This window comes from Anser anser, assembly GCF_964211835.1.
Source record: "Anser anser genome assembly, chromosome: 1".
In the NCBI taxonomy this organism is placed as follows: domain Eukaryota; kingdom Metazoa; phylum Chordata; class Aves; order Anseriformes; family Anatidae; genus Anser; species Anser anser.
Window position 1 is genome coordinate 145003375 of NC_139720.1, and position 20242 is coordinate 145023616.

At 38.0% G+C, this 20242-nt stretch overlaps 2 protein-coding genes across 12 annotated transcripts in view; one reads left to right on the plus strand and one right to left on the minus strand.

Annotated features, from left to right (window-relative positions):
- Positions 1 to 5665, plus strand: part of LOC310893051 (pinopsin-like) — a 93607-nt gene extending 87942 nt beyond the window's left edge. The window contains exon 5 of the mRNA XM_083821540.1: positions 4849 to 5665. Within this exon, the coding sequence (XP_083677666.1) occupies positions 4849 to 5073 (225 nt within the window). The 3' untranslated portion in view covers positions 5074 to 5665. The remainder of the gene's footprint in view (positions 1 to 4848) is intronic.
- Positions 915 to 20242, minus strand: part of ST6GAL2 (ST6 beta-galactoside alpha-2,6-sialyltransferase 2) — a 179394-nt gene continuing 160066 nt past the window's right edge. For all 11 annotated transcript variants that reach the window (XM_083821530.1, XM_083821538.1, XM_083821535.1 and 8 more), the window contains 4 exons: positions 20135 to 20232; positions 16860 to 16961; positions 15569 to 15743; positions 915 to 2701 (listed from right to left, as the gene is read on the minus strand). In XM_083821530.1, the coding sequence (XP_083677656.1) occupies positions 2433 to 2701; positions 15569 to 15743; positions 16860 to 16961; positions 20135 to 20232 (644 nt within the window). In that variant the 3' untranslated portion in view covers positions 915 to 2432. The remainder of the gene's footprint in view (positions 2702 to 15568; positions 15744 to 16859; positions 16962 to 20134; positions 20233 to 20242) is intronic.

The following is a 20242-nucleotide window of genomic DNA, read 5'->3' on the forward strand; positions in this document are numbered from 1 at the left end:
TGTGCAGAGTCCAGTAAATTAAAAATATACAGTTAGTTTTCTGATGTCTCAGACCTGGTTCTGCATCGTTATTTAAATGATGTATTAAGTAGGTATGTTCATCACCTGTTAACATGAGACCTTGTAAAATTCCACTGTTCTGTACAACAGATATGTGGATTATTCTGACAGATTACCAAGGGAGTAATACAACATAATCCTGCTGTGGGTAGTTGAGTAATACAGTTAGTATTTTTCTTCTTCGTGGAAAACAAAGTTTAAGGTTAGTGATTGCAGACCAAAGTGATTTATTTATATTTTTAAGAACTTGATCATTTCCTGTTTATGGAAAAGTAGTATATTCATTAGTCCTAGAAAGGTAATCAACTCCCTTTCTTTACAAAGATGTTGTAGCTAATCCAACATACTGGAGAGAGAGACATATTTGACAGTACTGGTTCAGACTTCAAATGTTTTGCAAACAGGTTACCAAGCATGTGGAAAAATAGAATAGCTCTAAGTAGGTTATCTTTTCTCTGCAAGATTAAATAACAGCGTTATTAAGAATAAAAGCTGCTGACTTACAACATTAAAAAAAAAAATCACTATGTAATATATCCAGAGTCTAAGGCTAACATAAATAAAAACCATTCATTTCAATATGTACCAAAATGATTCATGGACATGATTATTCACACAACACAGAAGTACAGTTTTTAGACCATCTGGACACACTTTCTGTCAACAAGAGGAATCTTAGAGGACCATATAGCCCAAATTACGAGGCTACATAGGAAAAGAAAGCTAAGCCCCACAGAAGACATTTTATTCACTTCTGAGGAGGGAAAAATCATCAGTCCCTAAGAGCAGAGTGACAGAAAAAGAATTCTCTGGTGATACTTACATTACTATTGAATAGGAAGTAGTCATTAATACCATTTGCACTCTTTAATTGCCTTCCTGTTGCTTAAGACAAAACACAAAAGATACTTTCCACCACAACCACTCAACTCAGCTACTCTTTTCAGTGCCTCTTTGAATTGTTTGCATTTTTACTGAATGGACATAAAAAGGATAAAGCTGTGGTTTTGGACACATACTTTTCTACTTAACTTACCCTAAGAGAAAGGGTACAGTTGTGTGGAAAAAATGACAAAAAAAAACAAGGAAAAAGAATAACACAACAACATCAACAAATCCTCCAGCCTTTAAGAAAATCTGAAACTGAAGTCGTACTGTTTTAAATGTGTTAGTGTTCAGGTGGATTTGCAGAACAGCCTTAGAGAATATTCTCATTGTGTGTTACGAAGGAAAACATTAAATTATCTCCATATGCAATCCACAGTCAGTTTTTTTTTTTCCAGGCATTACAGCTTCTCTGGGGTATAGCCTTTCAAAGGTTAAATAAAAAAGAAAAAAAGAAAAAAAGAAAAAAAGCTGATATCCTCTTTTGTCAGACAACTCCTTATACTTAACAGCAGTAACTTGTGATCAAATTGATTTGTATCACAATGAAATGCCTAACAAATGATGTCTATAATCTTGAATGCTATCTTTGCTGCAGAAAGGTGAGCTCCCTCTACATTTGCTTTCAGTGTGATATGTGCGCTACACAGCCTCCCTTGGCTTTCTTTGGATAGTTTTTACCTGTGCACACCAGGGGAAGGCATAATTTCCCTCACACTTTCTTCATGGGCCTCTCAGGGAGAATTTTTTTTTTCCTCAATAAGTTACCAATATATTTGTTGCTTTCTACAAAAGTGAGAAATTTCTCATTTCCCTCTGCCCCACACAGTGTGAGCAATGGTGTGACCAAAGCACTGTGATCAAAGCTACATCCAGTAGTTTTACTGATTTAGCTGGTTTGTGTGTCTGCATTGACTTTATAAACAGCACAAGGCCCCCTATACTGTTGGAAGCCTGTAACTAAACCTGTGTGTGAATGGGAATTAAAAGTCTCCTCTAATCAATGAACACCCAGCTCAGAGTAGCAATTACTTCATTCTTGGAGAGTGTGAAAATCCCATGGAGCCACGAGAAATGCTGCACTGTTCAACTGGCAGCTCTGTACATGAACGATACAGGCTGTTTCACAATGCCAGATTTAACAGTTAAATAAATTCATTTAGAAAAAAAGTTACAATTTAGCATATGTGGCATAAGAGACCACTGACAACTTCTGACAGTCACACCCACAACAATACATTATACTTCTGCCTAAGTATGTCCTCTGCACCTTTCATAAGCTAAGCTTTTCTTTTTTTTCTTTAATTATTTGCAAAGCAGTAATAAATACTCAGGCTCAGAAAAGAAGTATTTCTCATGCCTGCTACTTAATTACAATTTATAGACTCAAGACTAGATTGGTCTAAGATAGATTTTTCAAGTATTCTCTCCTTGTTTATAGTACGACAGTAGTACCTTATTGCACATTGTTTCTGAAGGACTCTCTTCTACAAGTGTGGGAAATTATTTCGTTTGGGGCACTTGACAGATTTGAATCCTGGCAAAATGACCTTCCCCTTCCGATACAGGTCGTCCTGCAAACCTTTGTTCATTCTCTGCACTAACAGCTTCTCATAGAGTAGCGGGTGATAGGCCCCTAAGGTACAAGCTGCATCGTAGTAGAGTTCATGGTAGTGGCATAGGTCGGTCTGTCGGACTGAAGGGATGTACTCGTACACATGCACTTCGTCACACATGGACATCATGATGAGGATACCTGGAGCAGACAGTGAAAACAAGAATGAACCCCATATTTCACCAGTCTCCCAGAAGTTGCCCTGCAGTCATCTGTTTTTTTTTTTTTTTTTCTTGCTTTTCTTCATTGTTGTACACCTTAAAGTATTACTTCTCTTAATGATTTTATAGAAGTATAGTTCTTTTTATTAGGGCAGCATTTACTTATTACCGATATATAAAGATTGTGATGACTGTAAAGTTAACTGGGTAGTACATGGAGAACAAGGAAAGAGTGAAAAGCCTATAATGTCTTGCATACCACATGCCTCCCTGAATAAGGAGACTGCTTTCTCCCACCTCCCCCTATTTACCCTATCCTGCCTGTCCACAAAATATCCCACAAGAACCAGGGACCTAAAGCACCTGCATGGAGTCAGCTGATGACTTTTCATGTCTTTCCTGTATACCATGAGTTCTTGAAGTTATTGAGCAAGACAGACTAGGTCTTTACGTTCCCTCGTAGAATACAGATCACATGCATACACCGTAGAGCAGTTATCTGTTTTTAAGGAGCTCTTTGTATTTCTACTGTTAACCCCTGCCTAATGCATACAGGAGATCTAAAAAAAATAAAAAATAAAAAATCCAGATATTCCCTTTCTATCCTCCTGTGTGAATATTATAATGTTGGTCTTTCTCAAACTGGAACTGAACCAATTCCACTTTTTCCATCCACTTCCTTCTCTATAGGCAGGAAGATGTTGCCAAGAAGACAGCCTAAATGCATGCAGAAGGTCATAAACGAGAAGCATCAGCCACGTATTAGTAGCATGAAAGACCACAGATTCTGAGAATTTTCCAGATGGGTTTCACGGACAGAGGCTGAGGAAAGTGAATTACCTCTTATAGCAGTGCTGTTGATAGGAAAAACTCCATACCACCTCCTATTCAGAAAGCAGAAACCCACAAAATACCAACTCATTCTTTCCTGCCACACGTCAGTAGCTGATTGTCACTAGCACTGTCAATAGCTGCTTAGAAGGGTGATAAAGAATTTAATTTCCTGTTTAAAACCAGCCAAAGGTTAGCTTTAACCTTAGGTGCACTCCTAAGACGCTGCTACTCTCCTTATCCCATGCTCGGGATGAAAAACAAGATCAGGACAGATTCAGAAGGAAGACAGGTGTGCTTGTGCAGACTTTGCTTCCCCACGGCACAACTGTAAATCTGTACTAACAGAAGGTCTTTATAGATTTGAGATGAGAGAAACCTTAATGTTGCATTTGCACATTTTCAAAGGGACTATATGAGATATTGATAAATAGCACTGTCAAAACCGCAACACTTTCACATCAATCACAGCTTATAAGAGTCTTTTCTGTTTCATATAGCCACATGAAAGGAAAATGACTGAGTAAGCCTTGGACACCAGAATTTTTTAAAGACGTTGTTTAAAAATCAAAATATATAGCAAACATACTGAAGCATTTGTTGTAGTACCGGTATCCCTATCTGTTGAACGTGACTGTCAACTCCCAGCTGTACTAATTCTGCTCACTTGGCACTTACAAATGAGAACTGTTTTGTTTGTTTGTTTGTTTGTTTTTACAACAGCTTTGGAATCATAAAGCATCAAAGGTGTTTTGGGTAATTCTCACAAGTGAAATAAATTAACATAAAAAATTATTTTGGTTCTTTAATTAAGCAAAGCCATTTTCTGAAGTTCAGTGAGCAGTTTGGGAACACCGAGATTTCAATGGCTTGCTAATGAAAAGAACCTTATGTTCTTCCTGCTGTGTATCATTAGATTATCAAAATGATTTTTTCCCTGCTTGATATGTGTGAAGTAACTGAAAACCAATTACTTCTGTGATTAAATCTTCTTTTATCATAAATGAAAGGTTCTGAAAATGTTTCAGAATACTCTACAGCTTTGCATGCTACAGAGACTATGGTTTTAAAAAAGCTAAGCATATCAATTTCAAAGAAAAAGTCCACAAATTTAAGTGAACTTTAATCTTAATCATCAAGATACGTAGACTCAAGGTGAAAAATATACAACCCCCATTTGGGCAAAAAGAATGAGCTTAATGAGCCACATTTCCTTGCCTCAAAACTGTTATAGAGATGCTTTGAATTTTAGCCTGCCTAACAATTATGTCTACAATTGTTTGTTTGTTGTTTCAGTTTTATAAATGCTTTCGTCTACTTTTCCACTGTCAACATCCTTCCTCCACTGATGGAGAGCCCACCTGCCACTCTAAGGTAACTGTTATCCAGCTGAATCAGAGAACAGACGGTGGAAAGGTGTGCAATAATGAACCACGTCCAGAAAGAGACAACAAAATGACTTCTCTCCTGCACCTAGAACCAAGCCTGGAGCCAGTTTCAAAAGTTTCACCAAAGTCATAGAAAAATCATCTCTGATGGAAAGTACAAGCCTTAACCAGAGTATGATTCACTCCACTGCCACACTAACCCAGCTAATCTTAAAATTACTAAAGAAAAGTGTCATTTGTGGGATAGAAAAAATGTCAAGAACAAAAACTGGGACTCTGTTATAATTTTCTTAATAACAATACAGATGGCCACATCACTGCAGGAACAGTTCAAAATAATGACAAAATTTTCAGCAATTTGACTTTCCTGTAAATTAGTTAAAGAAGCACTTAGAAGTGGTAAAGTTTTAGTTCTCAGTGATCTGTGTATCGATGCTCTCCCGAATCAATCTAAAAAGACATGCTGGCCTACCTAAATTAGCTCTTTGCCTTTTCTGCATCATTCCATGCAGCCCATTTCATGTGATTTCAGATTAGGTTAGTCAGATAACCAAAATTTCCAACAGTCCATTCAAAATTTTTGCTCATACGGGATAATGATGTTTTGAGGGACAAAACAGTGACTCCAAGGGCTAGTTTCTGAGGGGTAACAGCTAATTTACAGCACATTTTTGTATTTAAGTCTAGAGTCAACAAACTAGAAGATGAGCTAAGACAATGAGTAGAGGCTACCGTATACAGAGGTGTCTCTGTACTACAGAGGTTTATCTGTCCTGGTGGAAATGCGAGCCGTCCTGAGTCTTCCAGAGCTGGTGCACAAGTCAAATGCAGAAAACCTGCTTTGGGGAAGAACAGTGGTCAGTGCCAGACCTTTTAACCTTTAGCACCTCTAACACTACAGCCAAAGGGATCAATGGTGTGGTACAACCAGCGCTCTCATCTTAACAACCTGTGGGTGAGATCCCAAGGCATGCAAGCTAACGCACTTGATCTAAATGAACCGAAGGAAGTAGGCCCTTCTCCTTAGTTGCTACAGCCCCCAGATTCTCTTTTGGAGTTACCTGCTCCCACTGTTGTAGAAGCAGCAGTTTAGACCATGAGGACATTACACCAGTATCAAGACGTATCCGGTTTTACTCTGTTCACTTTCTAATGCCATGTCTGGCTTGTTCTTCTGAAGGTTTCAAATTCCAGCCCTTCTTTTTTTCAGTACCACTCTTTAACTTGGTTTCTCTCTCTGCTTGGTATTAACAACATTGCAGTGAGTTACTGGCATCTATATCCAGCAGGTATAGGTGTGCCAACCTGTCCATATTTTCATCTACCTCACAACTCAGTTTCCTCATTTTTCATTCTCTTCTCTGGTTACTTCAATGATCTTATACTCTTCAAATTAGCTACAACTTCGCAGCACTTACATAATCCTCAAAGTATTTTTTACGTTATGTTTGAAATTCTACATTTTAGATGTGATTTTGAAGATAAAGAAGAAGTACACGCCTGCCTGCTTGCTGACTTGATCTGGCTTATGTTACCATGTTTTGCTTGTTAGTCTGCTCTGCAAAGTACTACCTCACTTCCCATTTCTTATCCCATTTATTATCTTTACACGTTTTTGTGTTATTGCTTCCTTGGTTCTTCCTCTGCAGCTGAATCTCTTTGTATCCCCTCCTACATGTATTAAACTTAGTTTCCAAGTGTCCTTTGTTTACTTCCTTTCCTTGTGTTGCCCACAGAGTACATACCTATCTACTTGTTTCTTTCATTTGTGTACTTTTCACATCAATGCCCAATGCAATATCATCTACAAGTTTGTTTCATATCTCACCATTCCTCCTTGATTATCAGCATCAGTATGAATGGAAAACAAGTTGTCTGTCAACCTGTAGGGTGAAGAATTTCCATATGACACACTTCAAGAATTGTCTTTGCTCAAAGTCCTTAAGCTAGTTTTCCATCAATGTACAATTACTACATACAAAACAGCACAGACTGGTTTACTCGGGACTTAAGGAGGCATTAATAAACTGGGTGGAACAGTTGTTATCTCAACAACTTACAGTGTGGCCAGAATTAAACTCACTAAGATGTACATGCCCATTTCTGAGCTAGCTGGTCTTGAGCACTCTCTACAGACAATGCCAGAGACAAGCATTTCTAGGGCACAAATCATCTGACTTATTTTAGATGTCTACTTTAGGATGGGATAAATTGTTCCCTGAAAGTGTTGTTCTTCTCTCTCCAGTGACTAGGCAGAAACTGAAATAAAGTCTCTCTCTTGATATCAAGCACCTTCCCCTCCCCACTTCTAGATCAGAAGCTTTTGTAGTTTTGACAAAAATAACGTAATTGCCTTTTTCAGGAAAACTGTGTAAAGAAATGAAAACAAAGGTGTGATTCATCTAACCATATTTGCCTATTGGTACAGACACCTACATCTGAGATAGTTATCACAGGCTCCTTTATTGCCAGTGAAAGAAAGCAGTACTCTTAGGAAGCAGTGCATGTCTACTCATCCTAGAGTAGGCATTTAAAAACAGATCATATGAATCATGCCCAGAAATTCCTGTTTCTTTCTGTTGACTATGGGAAAAGATGTGTGGCAGCACAGATAACTTGTATTTCATGGGTTATACCTCTGCTAACAGAACAGCCTGAAAAATTCACCCATAGATGGGAGCACAGGTCTGGTAGCCATATTTAAGAGGTGCCTACTTTTTGCTTTAATGAGTCTGAGGCTGACTAACACAAACACAGACCTGTACTGGATGCATCTACAGCTAGGTAGTATGAATCCTGCTCTCTGACTGACCTAGCTGTGGACAGAAGTCAATTTTATGTGCAAGGACCAAGCTGAAGGGAGATGGCTTTTTTACAACCATAAGGATTAAGATATGGGAATAGGAGTGGAAGCACTGAATTATAGAGAACTACTCCTTAGAGTGAATGCCAAGGAAAGTTCATGGTAAAGTCTGCCTTTTATCAGTGGGCCTTAAATAAGATCAGTAAAATCTAGATTAAATAGATTCATCTAATTAACGTAGTAGTAGCAGTATTACTAACATACCCAGGTAATTTGCTCAAGAACCTGTTAAGCTCCAGTACAAAGAGCAGAAATATTGTCAATCTGAGTGATGACACTGCCATGACATCTGCAGAGGGGTCTGGAGGGAACTGTGGGATAGTTCAGAGGAGAAGGGATCTCCGAAGCTCATTGGGTCTCATTATCTCCCCCTGTCAGAGCAGGGACAAATTTGAAGTTAGAGCAGGTTGTTTACAGTCTCACCCAGTTTGATACTGAGTACCTCTAAGGACGGAGAAGCTAGAATATTTTCAAGTTTGCTGAAGCTTGCAAAAATAATATTGTAGGCATGACTGTGGAACCACAAGCAGGCAGGAAAATGACTTCTAGGTCTCTTCCAAGTCTGATGATTATGCTTTAAAATTTCTAGATCTTAATCAAAATTTCATAGAAGAGATCTTAATTATCTAATCAAAATTTCATAGAAAAGAAAAGGTCATCTCTCTGGCATGATTTTAGCTTTGGCAGACATGACTGGTGCTACCATATATTCAAAATTGTAGCTGAAGATATTTCTCTATTGAATAGAATATTCTGTGTTCTAGTCTATGGTAATATCCTTGCTGGATTTTCCATCTTTCAAAAATCCTTACCATGTACTGAATATATAAATATTGTGTATTAATATTTCAAAATGCTCAGAAAGATGTGCTACTTTTTCCCTATTCAGCAAACATCTATGGTGTTAGGAAGTTTGGGATATGGTTTAAACTCAGTCCAGTTGGCACAAATAAACTATTGGATTTTTAAAATCTGTGCTGAAAACATTTAAACCAGAATTAAATTAAGATTAAACTCCTTGCATGGATGGCTTACACAAATGAACATATATTATGGATTCTAATTGAAAGGAGAAAATGTTTCTTAATTTGTTCTTGAAAATTTTAATGACTTGAGAGGTTTTCAATTTCCAACATGGATCTTTTATACGGTACAATTAGGTTTTGTGGTTAGCACGCTAACTTATAAAGAATGTTCTCTAACTTATAAGTAGATAAAATAAAGCTCAATATACCTGAATACAACAGATGCTGTACAAAAACATCTAAAATAATTAGTGTCATTCAAACATTCAGCAATAATTCAGTATCACTTTAACAAAATATAAGAGAAACTGAAAACATTTAAATCTACATAATCTGATTATTACACTCATAATGTGTCTCATTTCACACACACCACAAATATAGTTATGGAAGAGAATTTAGCTAGATGCACCAATAACTCTATATTTGATACAGCATATACTTCAAGGCATTACAAATAAACATAAAGCGTTTAGAAAGTATAGTTTTCTATATGTTAGACTACTTCTATAGGGTCTATTTGTCCAGTCTTGAGTAAACAAAATCAGCTTGTTGGATTTCAGATACCACAGGAAAATTTGTTATTCCTTGATACTGGGCCAAATGTGCCTCAGTTCTGCTTTGGAACATGTAGAAAAAGTAGCTTTCACTTTTAAAAATACTGCGTTTCTTAAAAGGGTTCTTTTACATCTGTTTAGTTCATGAACTACGATAAATATTAACTGCAACAGAGCCTAAATTTACAGAAAAACAATATTTATTAAGGAATTTAATTGTCACCAAATGGACCTATGCCTAAACTTAACAAATTGTGTAACACTTGTCATCTCATCTTTGATGTAGAGACACTAGCATTATATACTAGACCTAGAAAATGACATATTTATCATTTAATGTGGAATGCAAAAATCTGTACATTAATCACAATAATATACATTATAATATGAGCATAGACAGGAAAATGCTGACTAGTAATAGCATATACATTTAAATGTATTATTCAAATTTGGGTGATGTGGAAGAATATTACAGACTTTTTAATGCAATTTGGAGTGCTTTGAGAGAAAATTTTGCTCCTTTATCTCTGTATTTCAGGAAGTAGGAGATGCTTAAATTTTGTAGCGTTTTGTATTTAAATTAAAATAATTTAAAGCTTATGTATTGGAAGTATTATTTATTTGCTTGATAATACTTGAACAAAAGTGAGCTGAAAAAGAGTAAGCACCATTCTGTTCCTTAACAAACTGCTGGCAAACAGATGAGCAAGTGACAGTAATAAAGGCAACTCTTATTAAGTAAAATTGTTTCCTTCAGTTCATGTGAGAATATTTTGCCTAAGCAGAGCTGAAGATCAGCCGTGTTCTTCTATTCAACATGCTCTCTGAAGCCATTTTAAATTTAAGTTCTTAGTCATACAATGATCTGCTAACGTTCCAATGTAATGGTAGTCTTCTTGTATTATTGTCTCAATGCATGCAAATAGATTAAAATGATGTTATCAACTATTAATGATGCATACCTGTTTTAAATCTGTAACATCAAATGTAAAGCCCCAAACAAGCCTTTCTTTCTCCAAATTAATCTAGGCTTACGTATTATTTTGTGTTTAGTTGTCCATAAGTTAGGCTAAAAGCTACATTGTAAAGAAAAGATTACCACCTACACAGACAACAAAAAGTGTAGAAACCTACACAGAGCATGTTCTGATTTGGGAGGAAAAAATAAAATGAAATAAATACACAGTCAGAGCTTTCAATTAGCTTTTCAAAAAGACAAAAGCTGTTGGCAAAAAGTTATGGTTATACAAATGTGAATTTGAAGGAAAATCACCTCAGAAGAAGTAGCTTAGCAAAGCATATAAATGGACTACACTAAACAGGAATTCATGCCAAATTCAGCTAGTAAAAAAAGGGTCAGGGCAAAATCTTAATTAAAAAACTGTATATAATCTAGGTATTATTTAAAAAAAAAAAATCACACAATTTTCAGAATGGTGATGTGCAAACCTACCCAATGCACACAGAAAGTTGGTATTAAGAAACCCAAAGCAGCAGTTTTAGTCTTGGTCTTCAGATGATAAAATGGCAGATCAAAATTAGGTTGTTTATATAGGCTACCAAGGAGAGTATAGGAATAGCTCTCCTAAAACAGAATGGTAAACATGGAAACTGACAGTGTACACACCACCAACCTCAATTAAGAACTAAACTTTGATATGTTCAGAAAGAGGGGAGGAAGACCAAGTTCTTATTTCATAGTGAAAAAAACAACATGCCTCTACAGGATATCTGTATTAATAAGAAGTGAATAGGTCTCGCTTATTGCAGCTGTCAGAAAGTAGGGCAAAAATTTTCCCTAATAACAGCGATGTTTTTTCGACTACCAGTTTAGGATTTGCCAGTGGAATCCAAATGTGAGATCTGGTGGTTGAATGCTTACACTTCACCACGTCTGAAAAAAATGCAGCAGGTCGAAGTCCAAGACTGGAAGTAAACATATCAATACTCATTTAACAAACCCAATTTTCAAACGAATGTGAACCGAAGTTGGTTAATTTGAAAAGCCACCAAGGCAACTTGTTGCCTAGTGCTAACGCAAGATGATGAGAATACCATGCAGAGTTTTGTTTAAAAGCATGATGGCGGCAGCTGCAAAAATATGCAGGAAAGAATGCTCAAAGCTCATCTAAGTATTAGGTTAGAGACACAAAGAGCATATCATTTATAATGAGGAATGACATTAGCTAAGTGGCATGCCACATAAGGCAAAGTTACAAGCCAGGCAAAGTCCTCATCAGTGCCTGAGAAAAGCCAAAAAAGACTCCCAGATTAAAATAAAAAGTTGTTTTACCCTGGTGAAACTTTCCCCAGGGGGAAAACAACACAAAACAAAACAAAACACTCTGGTTTTGGTCCTTATTCATTGCCCTTGAGATAGCTCCACTAGGAAATACCAGACTAAAGGATGACTTGTCTGTGCCAAATTCATCCTTCACAGAGATGGTATACCCCTAAAATGAGCATCTAACAAACTGGTCACTATTTTCTGCTCACAGTTTTACAGACAACGAGTTCATCTTGTTTTAAATGATGTCTTGAACTTATACCTATGATTAAGCAGGACAGAAAGCAGTGTTAAAATAATAACAAATTTACTGGAAAAGACTGCAGTCAGGTATGGGTTTGTATGTAGCACTGGTAAGGTACAAAATGGCATCTGTGATGGATGGGTTGCTGCAAGCTGACATCTTGCTTACAAGAAAACTGAAAACAGGAACATCTACATGCTAGAGCCTGATGCCAGAGAAACAGAAATTCTGGATGAAGCTGATGTGAGTTGGATAGGACTCATCTCAACTGATTTTAGACCTCTGTAGTGTATGTTAGCATTTCAGAAGTGGCTGGAAGCAGTGACATATGTAAATTATAGTAAGATTTAAAACTGTAGGTGAATGTACATAAAATGTGATATAACCAAAGCATTCTAGACTTACGCCTTACTTTATACGTCACATGTAGAGCACATACAAGGCTGCTGCTTACCATACTTCCCTTGCCATCCTCTTCTCTCCCCTCCTCTACAGCTGCGATGTGTGCCATGTTTCCCACAATATGCTGGCACTGAGCTAATGCAGATGGGGTTTGGGGGAGTCTGTGTCTCCAGAGGGTGTTTTACTGAGATTGAGATAGGGCATCCCATTCCCAAAGGAAGCACAAAACATGTCCTCCTTAGCTCCCATGTGGTGGATAAACCAGAAGGTCCTGCTTCTTCCTACTCTCTCGTTCCCCTAAAATCACAAGACTACCTCTTCCCCACAAATGAACCACTGGCCCATTTTCAAGAAGTCTTAATAATATTGTGACGTAAGTACCTTAACATAGCTATTAACAATGTTAAAAGATTCCCTTGGCATCAGTCACTGCTGAAGGATGGTGACTCTGCTGCAGAAGAATACCATGAAAACACATTCCACCTGAAAATCCTTCCTTTGGAAAGACTCAGTTTTTATAAACAGTGCTAAGCAGCAGAAATGGGATACATTCAACTGAATGGATACGATTTCCACTGAAAAATGTAATAACTGAAGAAATACTCTAAGACCACCCTACAATATTCCTGAAAGGAAATATGCTGATGTTTCCATGTGCTAAAGAGGGCTAAAAAGCCTGAAACAAAAGTTACCCAGAACCTATTATTAAAAAAAAATAAATAGAAAAAAAAAAACTTTTCCACATTACTGGCATCAATAGTGGTTTGAGGAACTGCTGTTCTTTCTCCATAACTAACAGCAGCTCACAGAGGGCTATGTGCTGCCTGACTTTCCACCAGGGCAAGTATGGATGACAAATGATATCCCTGTATAGAATCTATATTCATTCTAATTGCAGAGCATTACACACCAACATACAATAAGTCATTCCAATAAAGTGAATAGAATCACTGTGGTCCTTGCTATAAACAGCTTAGATTCAAAGATACTGGTCCCTCGGTCTGTGAAAATTCATACGCTACTCACAGCAGCCTATGCTTTTGAACAGAATGGACATTTAGTAAACCATTTTCCCATATCTTGTTAAAATTAAGACACTCATTTTATGATGGTCATCACTTATCCATTCCTTAATTTTATAGGAGATAATTTTATAGATTTTATAATGATCAGACAGAAGCTCGATATTCAATATATGTCTTTCATGCAGGTGCACTCGGCTGTGTCCGCCAGCTTCAGTTCCAACTGGTTATTTGCTGCATGAGTTGTTGAGAGATACCTGATCTGAAGACCAGCATGACTTTTCAGATTTCTGCCAAGCTGCATTATATTTTTATGCTTTAACTTGCCCTTTGACAACACAGAGCTGCCGTTTTGGTGCTGTCTCCCAGTTTATATTACATTACACGTGCAACTCATAGACATACATTTAATAAGGTTACTAATATAGGGAGCCTCTTTCTAATAAAATATTTAAAATACATCTATCAGAACAGTAGCTAGTTATCAAATGAGATGGGTATGACTCCCAGTACGTTTGTCTAACTGACTTACCTTGAAACTAATAATAGCATTAGCAAAATGTCTAAGCATCTTCTTTACAAAATAACAATATAAATAAAATTATATTTACTTATTATAAATAATGCATATTTATATATTATGAATATAAAAGGTGAGTAAGCAAATCTGCATCTGCACATACAGATTATATGTACCTGTACAGCTTTTGTTGCCAATGGTTTTGCTTCTTTAATGATTAGTATTTCAAAGCATCCTCTGCTTGGAGGATATCTTTAGTCAAGAACATTTAGATTTGGGGTTAAAGATTACTAATCTACTTTCACAGTGAAATTAACTCATGTGATTTCAAATAAACCTTTTGAAGTGTTTCTTATATATGGTGGAAGTACAGATTGACAGCGCAATAATCCTCTTCACTATTCTTATGATCAGCAGCTGTTATCCTATTTTTATCAACAAGTTCATTACTCTAAGAATTGCTTTTGCAAAATGCGAATGCCACTGGTGAGATCATTCCACATAAGCAGACTTCTCTTTATGATTTTTTACACGCAGGCTCCAAAAATCTCACTGCAAGAAATAACAAACTGCCAAGCCATGCTCGCCCAACACAGGCCACATCTTCTTTCCGCTCATGCTCCAGGCAAGCACAACCCACTCAGATCATCAACGGGCATATTCCAGACACCTTTATGACATCCCTCTCAGAGCCTCAGCATCTGCTTTAAGGCCCTGGGTGAGCTCCACAAAATCGTGTGATGTTACTACTGCATACAAAGCCCGAGATAAGTGCTCAGAACTGTTTTTTTTCCCATGGCTGATGCAGTCTCAGGTCTCAATGCTTTCAGATTCCGATGAAAAGAATGACAAGAGCATCTTCTAATTGCAGCAAATAGACAAGTATCACAATGTCAAATAGGAAAGAATGAGTTTCCAACGTGGAAGATGGTATTTTGAGCTCTATTGCCCTCTGTGCCTCTAGGTGCATCAGTAAGAAAGAAAGACCTTTGACTCAGTCTTACTACTCTACTTGTACCCTTCCAACATTCACAATAAAGACCTGTTATGTGCCAGATAATGCACGTGTATACAGGTATGATGTTATGCTGTGGCCTCTGTGCCAAATTATACCCAAAGAAATACTACGGAAGGATGAAAAAAATATGGTGAAATTCTGTCCCTTTGAGCGTAAGAAGAAAGGGGATGCTTTGGCCACTTGTAGACTGAGCACTGGAATCTGTGACAGGGCATAGGTCATTCCTTGACCTGTGGAAAGAATACAGTCTGGCCTGTCAGACTGCATCAGTGACTTCATCCTCACTGTATTATCTGCCGTATGCTTGATCTGGCGCATCTCTGCTCTACAGTCCCAACAAAGAACTTCAGAATAGAATAGGTTATCACTAGAGAAATTAATTTGAAACAATTTACATATTATCATAGAAATTAATATCAATCGAGAAATTAATATAATACAACTTTCTCACAGATGTATGTATTTTAGAAATATGGTATGTATAGTATGGATGTGAAAAGCGAGAAAGAAAAACATTAAATTCATCCACCTATTATACAATTCTCATAGTGTGCATTTTGGCTAGTCATTGTTTCTGTACAGAACAGCAAGAACAAACGGCACGTGTATGGATATGATCCTCATGCAGTGTATGCATTTATTTATTTTAATATCTAACATGTCTACTGGACCCATCCTTGATACACCTACCAATAAAACCTGAAGAAGGAGGGTTGGGCTGTATCTTTTCTTTAGTGTTCTCCTGAATGATGTCCCAGAGCTGCCATATAAACTTTGGATGAAGAATATAAAATGGCTGGTTTGGATTCTTCCTGCGATGCTGTACATACGGAGTGAACAGATTGTAGTCTGGCTTCTTATACCACTGGGAGGAGAAAAAAAAAGAAAAAAACTTTTTTGATCTTATGTTATCCAGTGTATTTTGAACACTACATGAAAAATAATGTGAATGAGTTTCATTCAGGTTCTTCAGGATAGAAGCAAAGCAGCCTGCACCAGGGCACATTTGTCCTAGAAAGCCAGTCCTTGATCTGGGCCAGATCTTTCTCTTTTCTTCAAACAGACTCCCAATAAGCAATACAGTGAAGTGGAACAAGCCAACCCCGACTCCCACTCAAAGGCTCATGTCAAACAAGGGTCTCAAAAAGCCTTAACACAAGACCTGGGCATGGAGGTGAGCCTCTCTCTGAGAGCATCCCTGTCTTTGCTGACAGCGGCAGCAGCACGTGAAGCAGCCTGGAGGCAGCGGGTGTAGGAGACAGGCAGCTCCTGGCATCTGTTGCTAAGGGAGTTGAGCAGACGAAGGTTTACTTTCTGCTTGCATCCTGCTTAGCTCCCAGCTCCCCCTGCCAAGAACCATCAGATCAACTGGTCCCACTGGAGCTGCAGCACCCGCCAAGGCTGAGGCTCCCCGAGTGACAAGCAGATGGATGTCTGCTGCTCTCAGCGAGGGGGCGGGCAGCGGGGCGCAGATGGCTGTGGGGGTGTGGACACAAAGGGAAGACTGACAGGGAGGAGGCCTGGCAAGTGGGGAAGGTGCAAAGAGAGATTGCCACTGGGGTGTTGTATTTTGTCTAGGAAGGCAGAGGGGAGGGTGGGAATAAAAAAAGGGATGCGGTTCTTCATCTTTCTTGATAAAGCCTCCTTCTGAAATCTAGCAACATCCCTCCTTCATAAATACACAGAAAAATCACTTATGTGAAAACAGCAATATTTTTATCCAAAAAAACACAATCCCCATCATCCATCTATCCTAGCATCTCAGAGCAGATCATTCCAGTACAAGTGCTGGCTACTAAGAAAAGTTTTTAATCAATAAACCATTTCTGACCAACTCATGCATAGTGTTCTCTGCTCTTTAGATAAACATTTTGGAGTTCATTGTGATAAGTGAGAACTAGAAGACTGAAGTACTAAATACATGAATTTTGTCCAGTGTTTTCAGACAAGTTGGGAAGAAGGGATCAAGTAGGCATCTTACCACGTTCAGATTTGCAGAGTAGGGGGCAGGATCCCAGGCTACTAAGATAACATCCTTGTACAAGGAGCTTTCAACAAAGTGATGGTTTGGGTTTGTGAGAATCTGCAAACACACATGTAAAAAATTGCAGAGTTAAAAGCAAATGGGACCCAGAAAAACGGCAAAATCCTTCTCTAAAATGAACAGCCCTCCTCACTCTGCTGTTTGTTCTACTTTAATTCTGATTGATTTTAAGCAGCTTCTTTTGTAAAAAAAAAATTAAAAAATAAAAAAAATAAAAAGAGCTTAGTCATAAACAGCACTCATGACAGTTTTAAGTAGCAGTACGCTGAATTACTCTCCATCTGCGAGCGATGTGATGAGACCACTTGAGATGCTGCATAATTGTATATCAATATTACTTTGTGTTCTGGAACATTAAAACAAAAGCTACAGTATTTCACACTGTCTGTAGGATCCACTTTTTGGACACAGAGAAGCGTTCTTTGAAGTGCTGCAGCCCCCAAGGATACTCTCGTCTTTGCATTTTTCTTTTTTTTTCTTCGTTTTGGTTGTTTTCTCATTTCAACAGCATTAGGTCTCATATGAAGTACCTTCATAAAGGCAAATTGGACCATAACAGTAAAAGCCTGTATACCTAGAAAAAGAATTCCAGGAACAGGCATGTGATAGTGCTTTTATTTGATTTGATTTTAAAGTAACAGTGGTAATTGTTCTGATCTACTGCTCTCTTATAACTCCCTCCCACATCTACTGGTACTCTGATCCTCCCACCCTGTTTCCCTTTTACTCCTGCTGGTTTCTCGTTTCCCAGACTCTCCGTGCTTAACCAGATCTCTCTGATCCCTGGTGCATCCAATCTCAGGAAGGATCGGACCAAATGATTTCACTACTGGTTGAAACAGCATGAATTTGGCTCCAGCTGTTAAACTAATAAACGTTCCAGACAAATAAATTCATACTAATTTTCATTTCCCTTTAGGATCCAATGAGCCGTATTTGATTATGTATATTTTTCTTGAGAAAAATAATATTGTTGCCATAGCAATATTCTTTCTACCATAAACTTTAAGCTTAATGACTTTCCATCAGCTTTCTACAACAAGAACAGCATTAGTCTTGCTGCCATCAGCATAGCTAACTCCATTTCTCAGAACAGTTTTTGTCTGAGAATGTAAACTCCTTTCTTGAGACTACAGAGTAAACAGACCAAAAGGTCAAGCTTTTAAAAGCTCAATTCTACAGTTATCACACAAAGGAGCTCTCTCACTTGCCTTTCAGCAAGCAAGAGTCCTTTAGAGGTGTTGTCCACACAAATTTTAGCTCTTAGTGAGCCTGCATTCATATGTATGAGATGAGTTTCCTCTGGAATAACAATGTGTGTTGTGGCTGCACTGGTTTCCTTCACATCCTTTGGGCTTTCATAGCAGAGAACATGAGGGAAGGAGAGGGCCACAACAGCCTTTTAATTCACTGAATGCAGGAATTTCCTACAGTAAGGAGAGGAGGGTCAGAAAGCCAGTATGGATTATGCATCTTCAGAATCGGTAAAGCAAGCAACTTTTTATCAAGTGACCTGTGAAGATTTCTCTCCTGGGGGTGGAAAGGCCAGTCTCCCAACAGGAAGCGAGAACATCACAGAGAGCTTCCAACCTCTTTAAAGGAGCAGAAAGGCGGTGGGAATACAAATATTTGTGAGGAAGCTGTGTGAGCTGACCTGGCCTGAATTTTAGTCACGCCCTGTGTTTTCTTGGGAAGCTTTGTGGGGAGCAAGTGATATTCAGCACAGCAGAGAAGATCACATGAGCCTCCATTACCACCACAGCAGGAGTGTGCCACATCAGCTCAGTGAACACGGAGGATCCCACACAGCATAAAACAGCTAATTTAGCTGTTTAGTCTCTCTGAATTCACTTAGGAGCTAACAAAGCTCAAATCACTGCCTGGAGGCACTTTTTCTTACAGAGAGTCTAGTGGGACTAGTCAACTAAATGAGGTCTCTAAACCTTCCTCCTTGCCCCAAGACAGGAGTTTAGGCATGGTCAGCAACCACGACGTTTCGGCTAAAAGTAAACAAAAGTAAAATCAAGAACAGTTAAGGAAGAAAAAAAAAAGTTAAAATAAATGACACTGAGATCAATGTTCTCTTATACATTGATTTCACAACTAAAGTCAGATATTTTGGGTTTCTTCCTGTTAGTAAAACAGGAGTCATATTTAACCCACATCATTTCAAATATCCAGGCTGCCCTGCATTGTCACAAAGAGCTACAAAACGAGTGTGAAGGGAATGGCAGCAAAAAGTATTCTATATGTGGTGGCAAAGAACATGATTTTATACAGAGAACACACCCACCAAGGATGGACATTGCATGAGCCATCGCTGAAAGCAGAGAAAAAAAAATGAACTCATAAGAAAAGCTGCAAATGAAATTTCTGTGTTCAACAAAAATCATTATGTACACATCATGCTTCGTGGCCAACCATACTATTGGCATTGACTAATTAAACTCTCTCTGTCGGTATTTCATAAAATTTCACAGTAATTCTGTTGCTACATTTTAGCTGCATTTCATGAAGAGGAAAAAGGCTTAGTTTGCCCAAGATCAGAGTTCAGGCAATGTTTTTTTCAAAATTAAAAAACTACTCACAGCCATAAGGTGTCACTATAGCTCAATGCATACTTTATTTGTTGACACTCATATGCAGAAAATCCCATTTTCTGTTTCCACTCAGATAAACAAACTCATCTCAGGTGTAATATCCAACGGACATAAAAGTTTTTTGTTTTTTTTTTTAATAGTTCACTCCAAATTTTTAAAGAACGATGACTTGCCTAAAGTTATACATTAAGACCACTCAGTTCCCATTTCTTTCTCCTAGCACGGAAATAATTGGGGAACTGGAGAATATAAGAAGAAAGCTTTGGAATCCCCACAGCCCAGGCTTTGTGAAGATCCCAGAGGTGGTGTGGCAAAGGTCTTTGGTACTTATGACTCTGGCACCCTGCTGAGCCTTTACAGATGTAGGACACATGAGAAATTCTACAAACAAATTCTTTGAGACAAGGATATCATGTAACTATTGCAATCACTCTACACTGACAGCACATGTAAACATCCCTGTAAGGGAGAACTTCTACCTGCTCTATATGTCATGACTGTTAAATCACTAGCTGTTTCCCAGATTACCCAACACTTTCTCAGAGGTTGTTAATTTAATGTCATCTTGTACAGAAGTGACATTGACTTGAATTCACAAAAGGAAGCTCCTACCTGGGAGTTGATGATTCGCATGGTTGTTTTATTTCCAACATCTTTTTCATAGCCACGTGTTGGAGCAGAATTAAATCTTAGAACAGCATCATGAGAATCTGGGAGTAC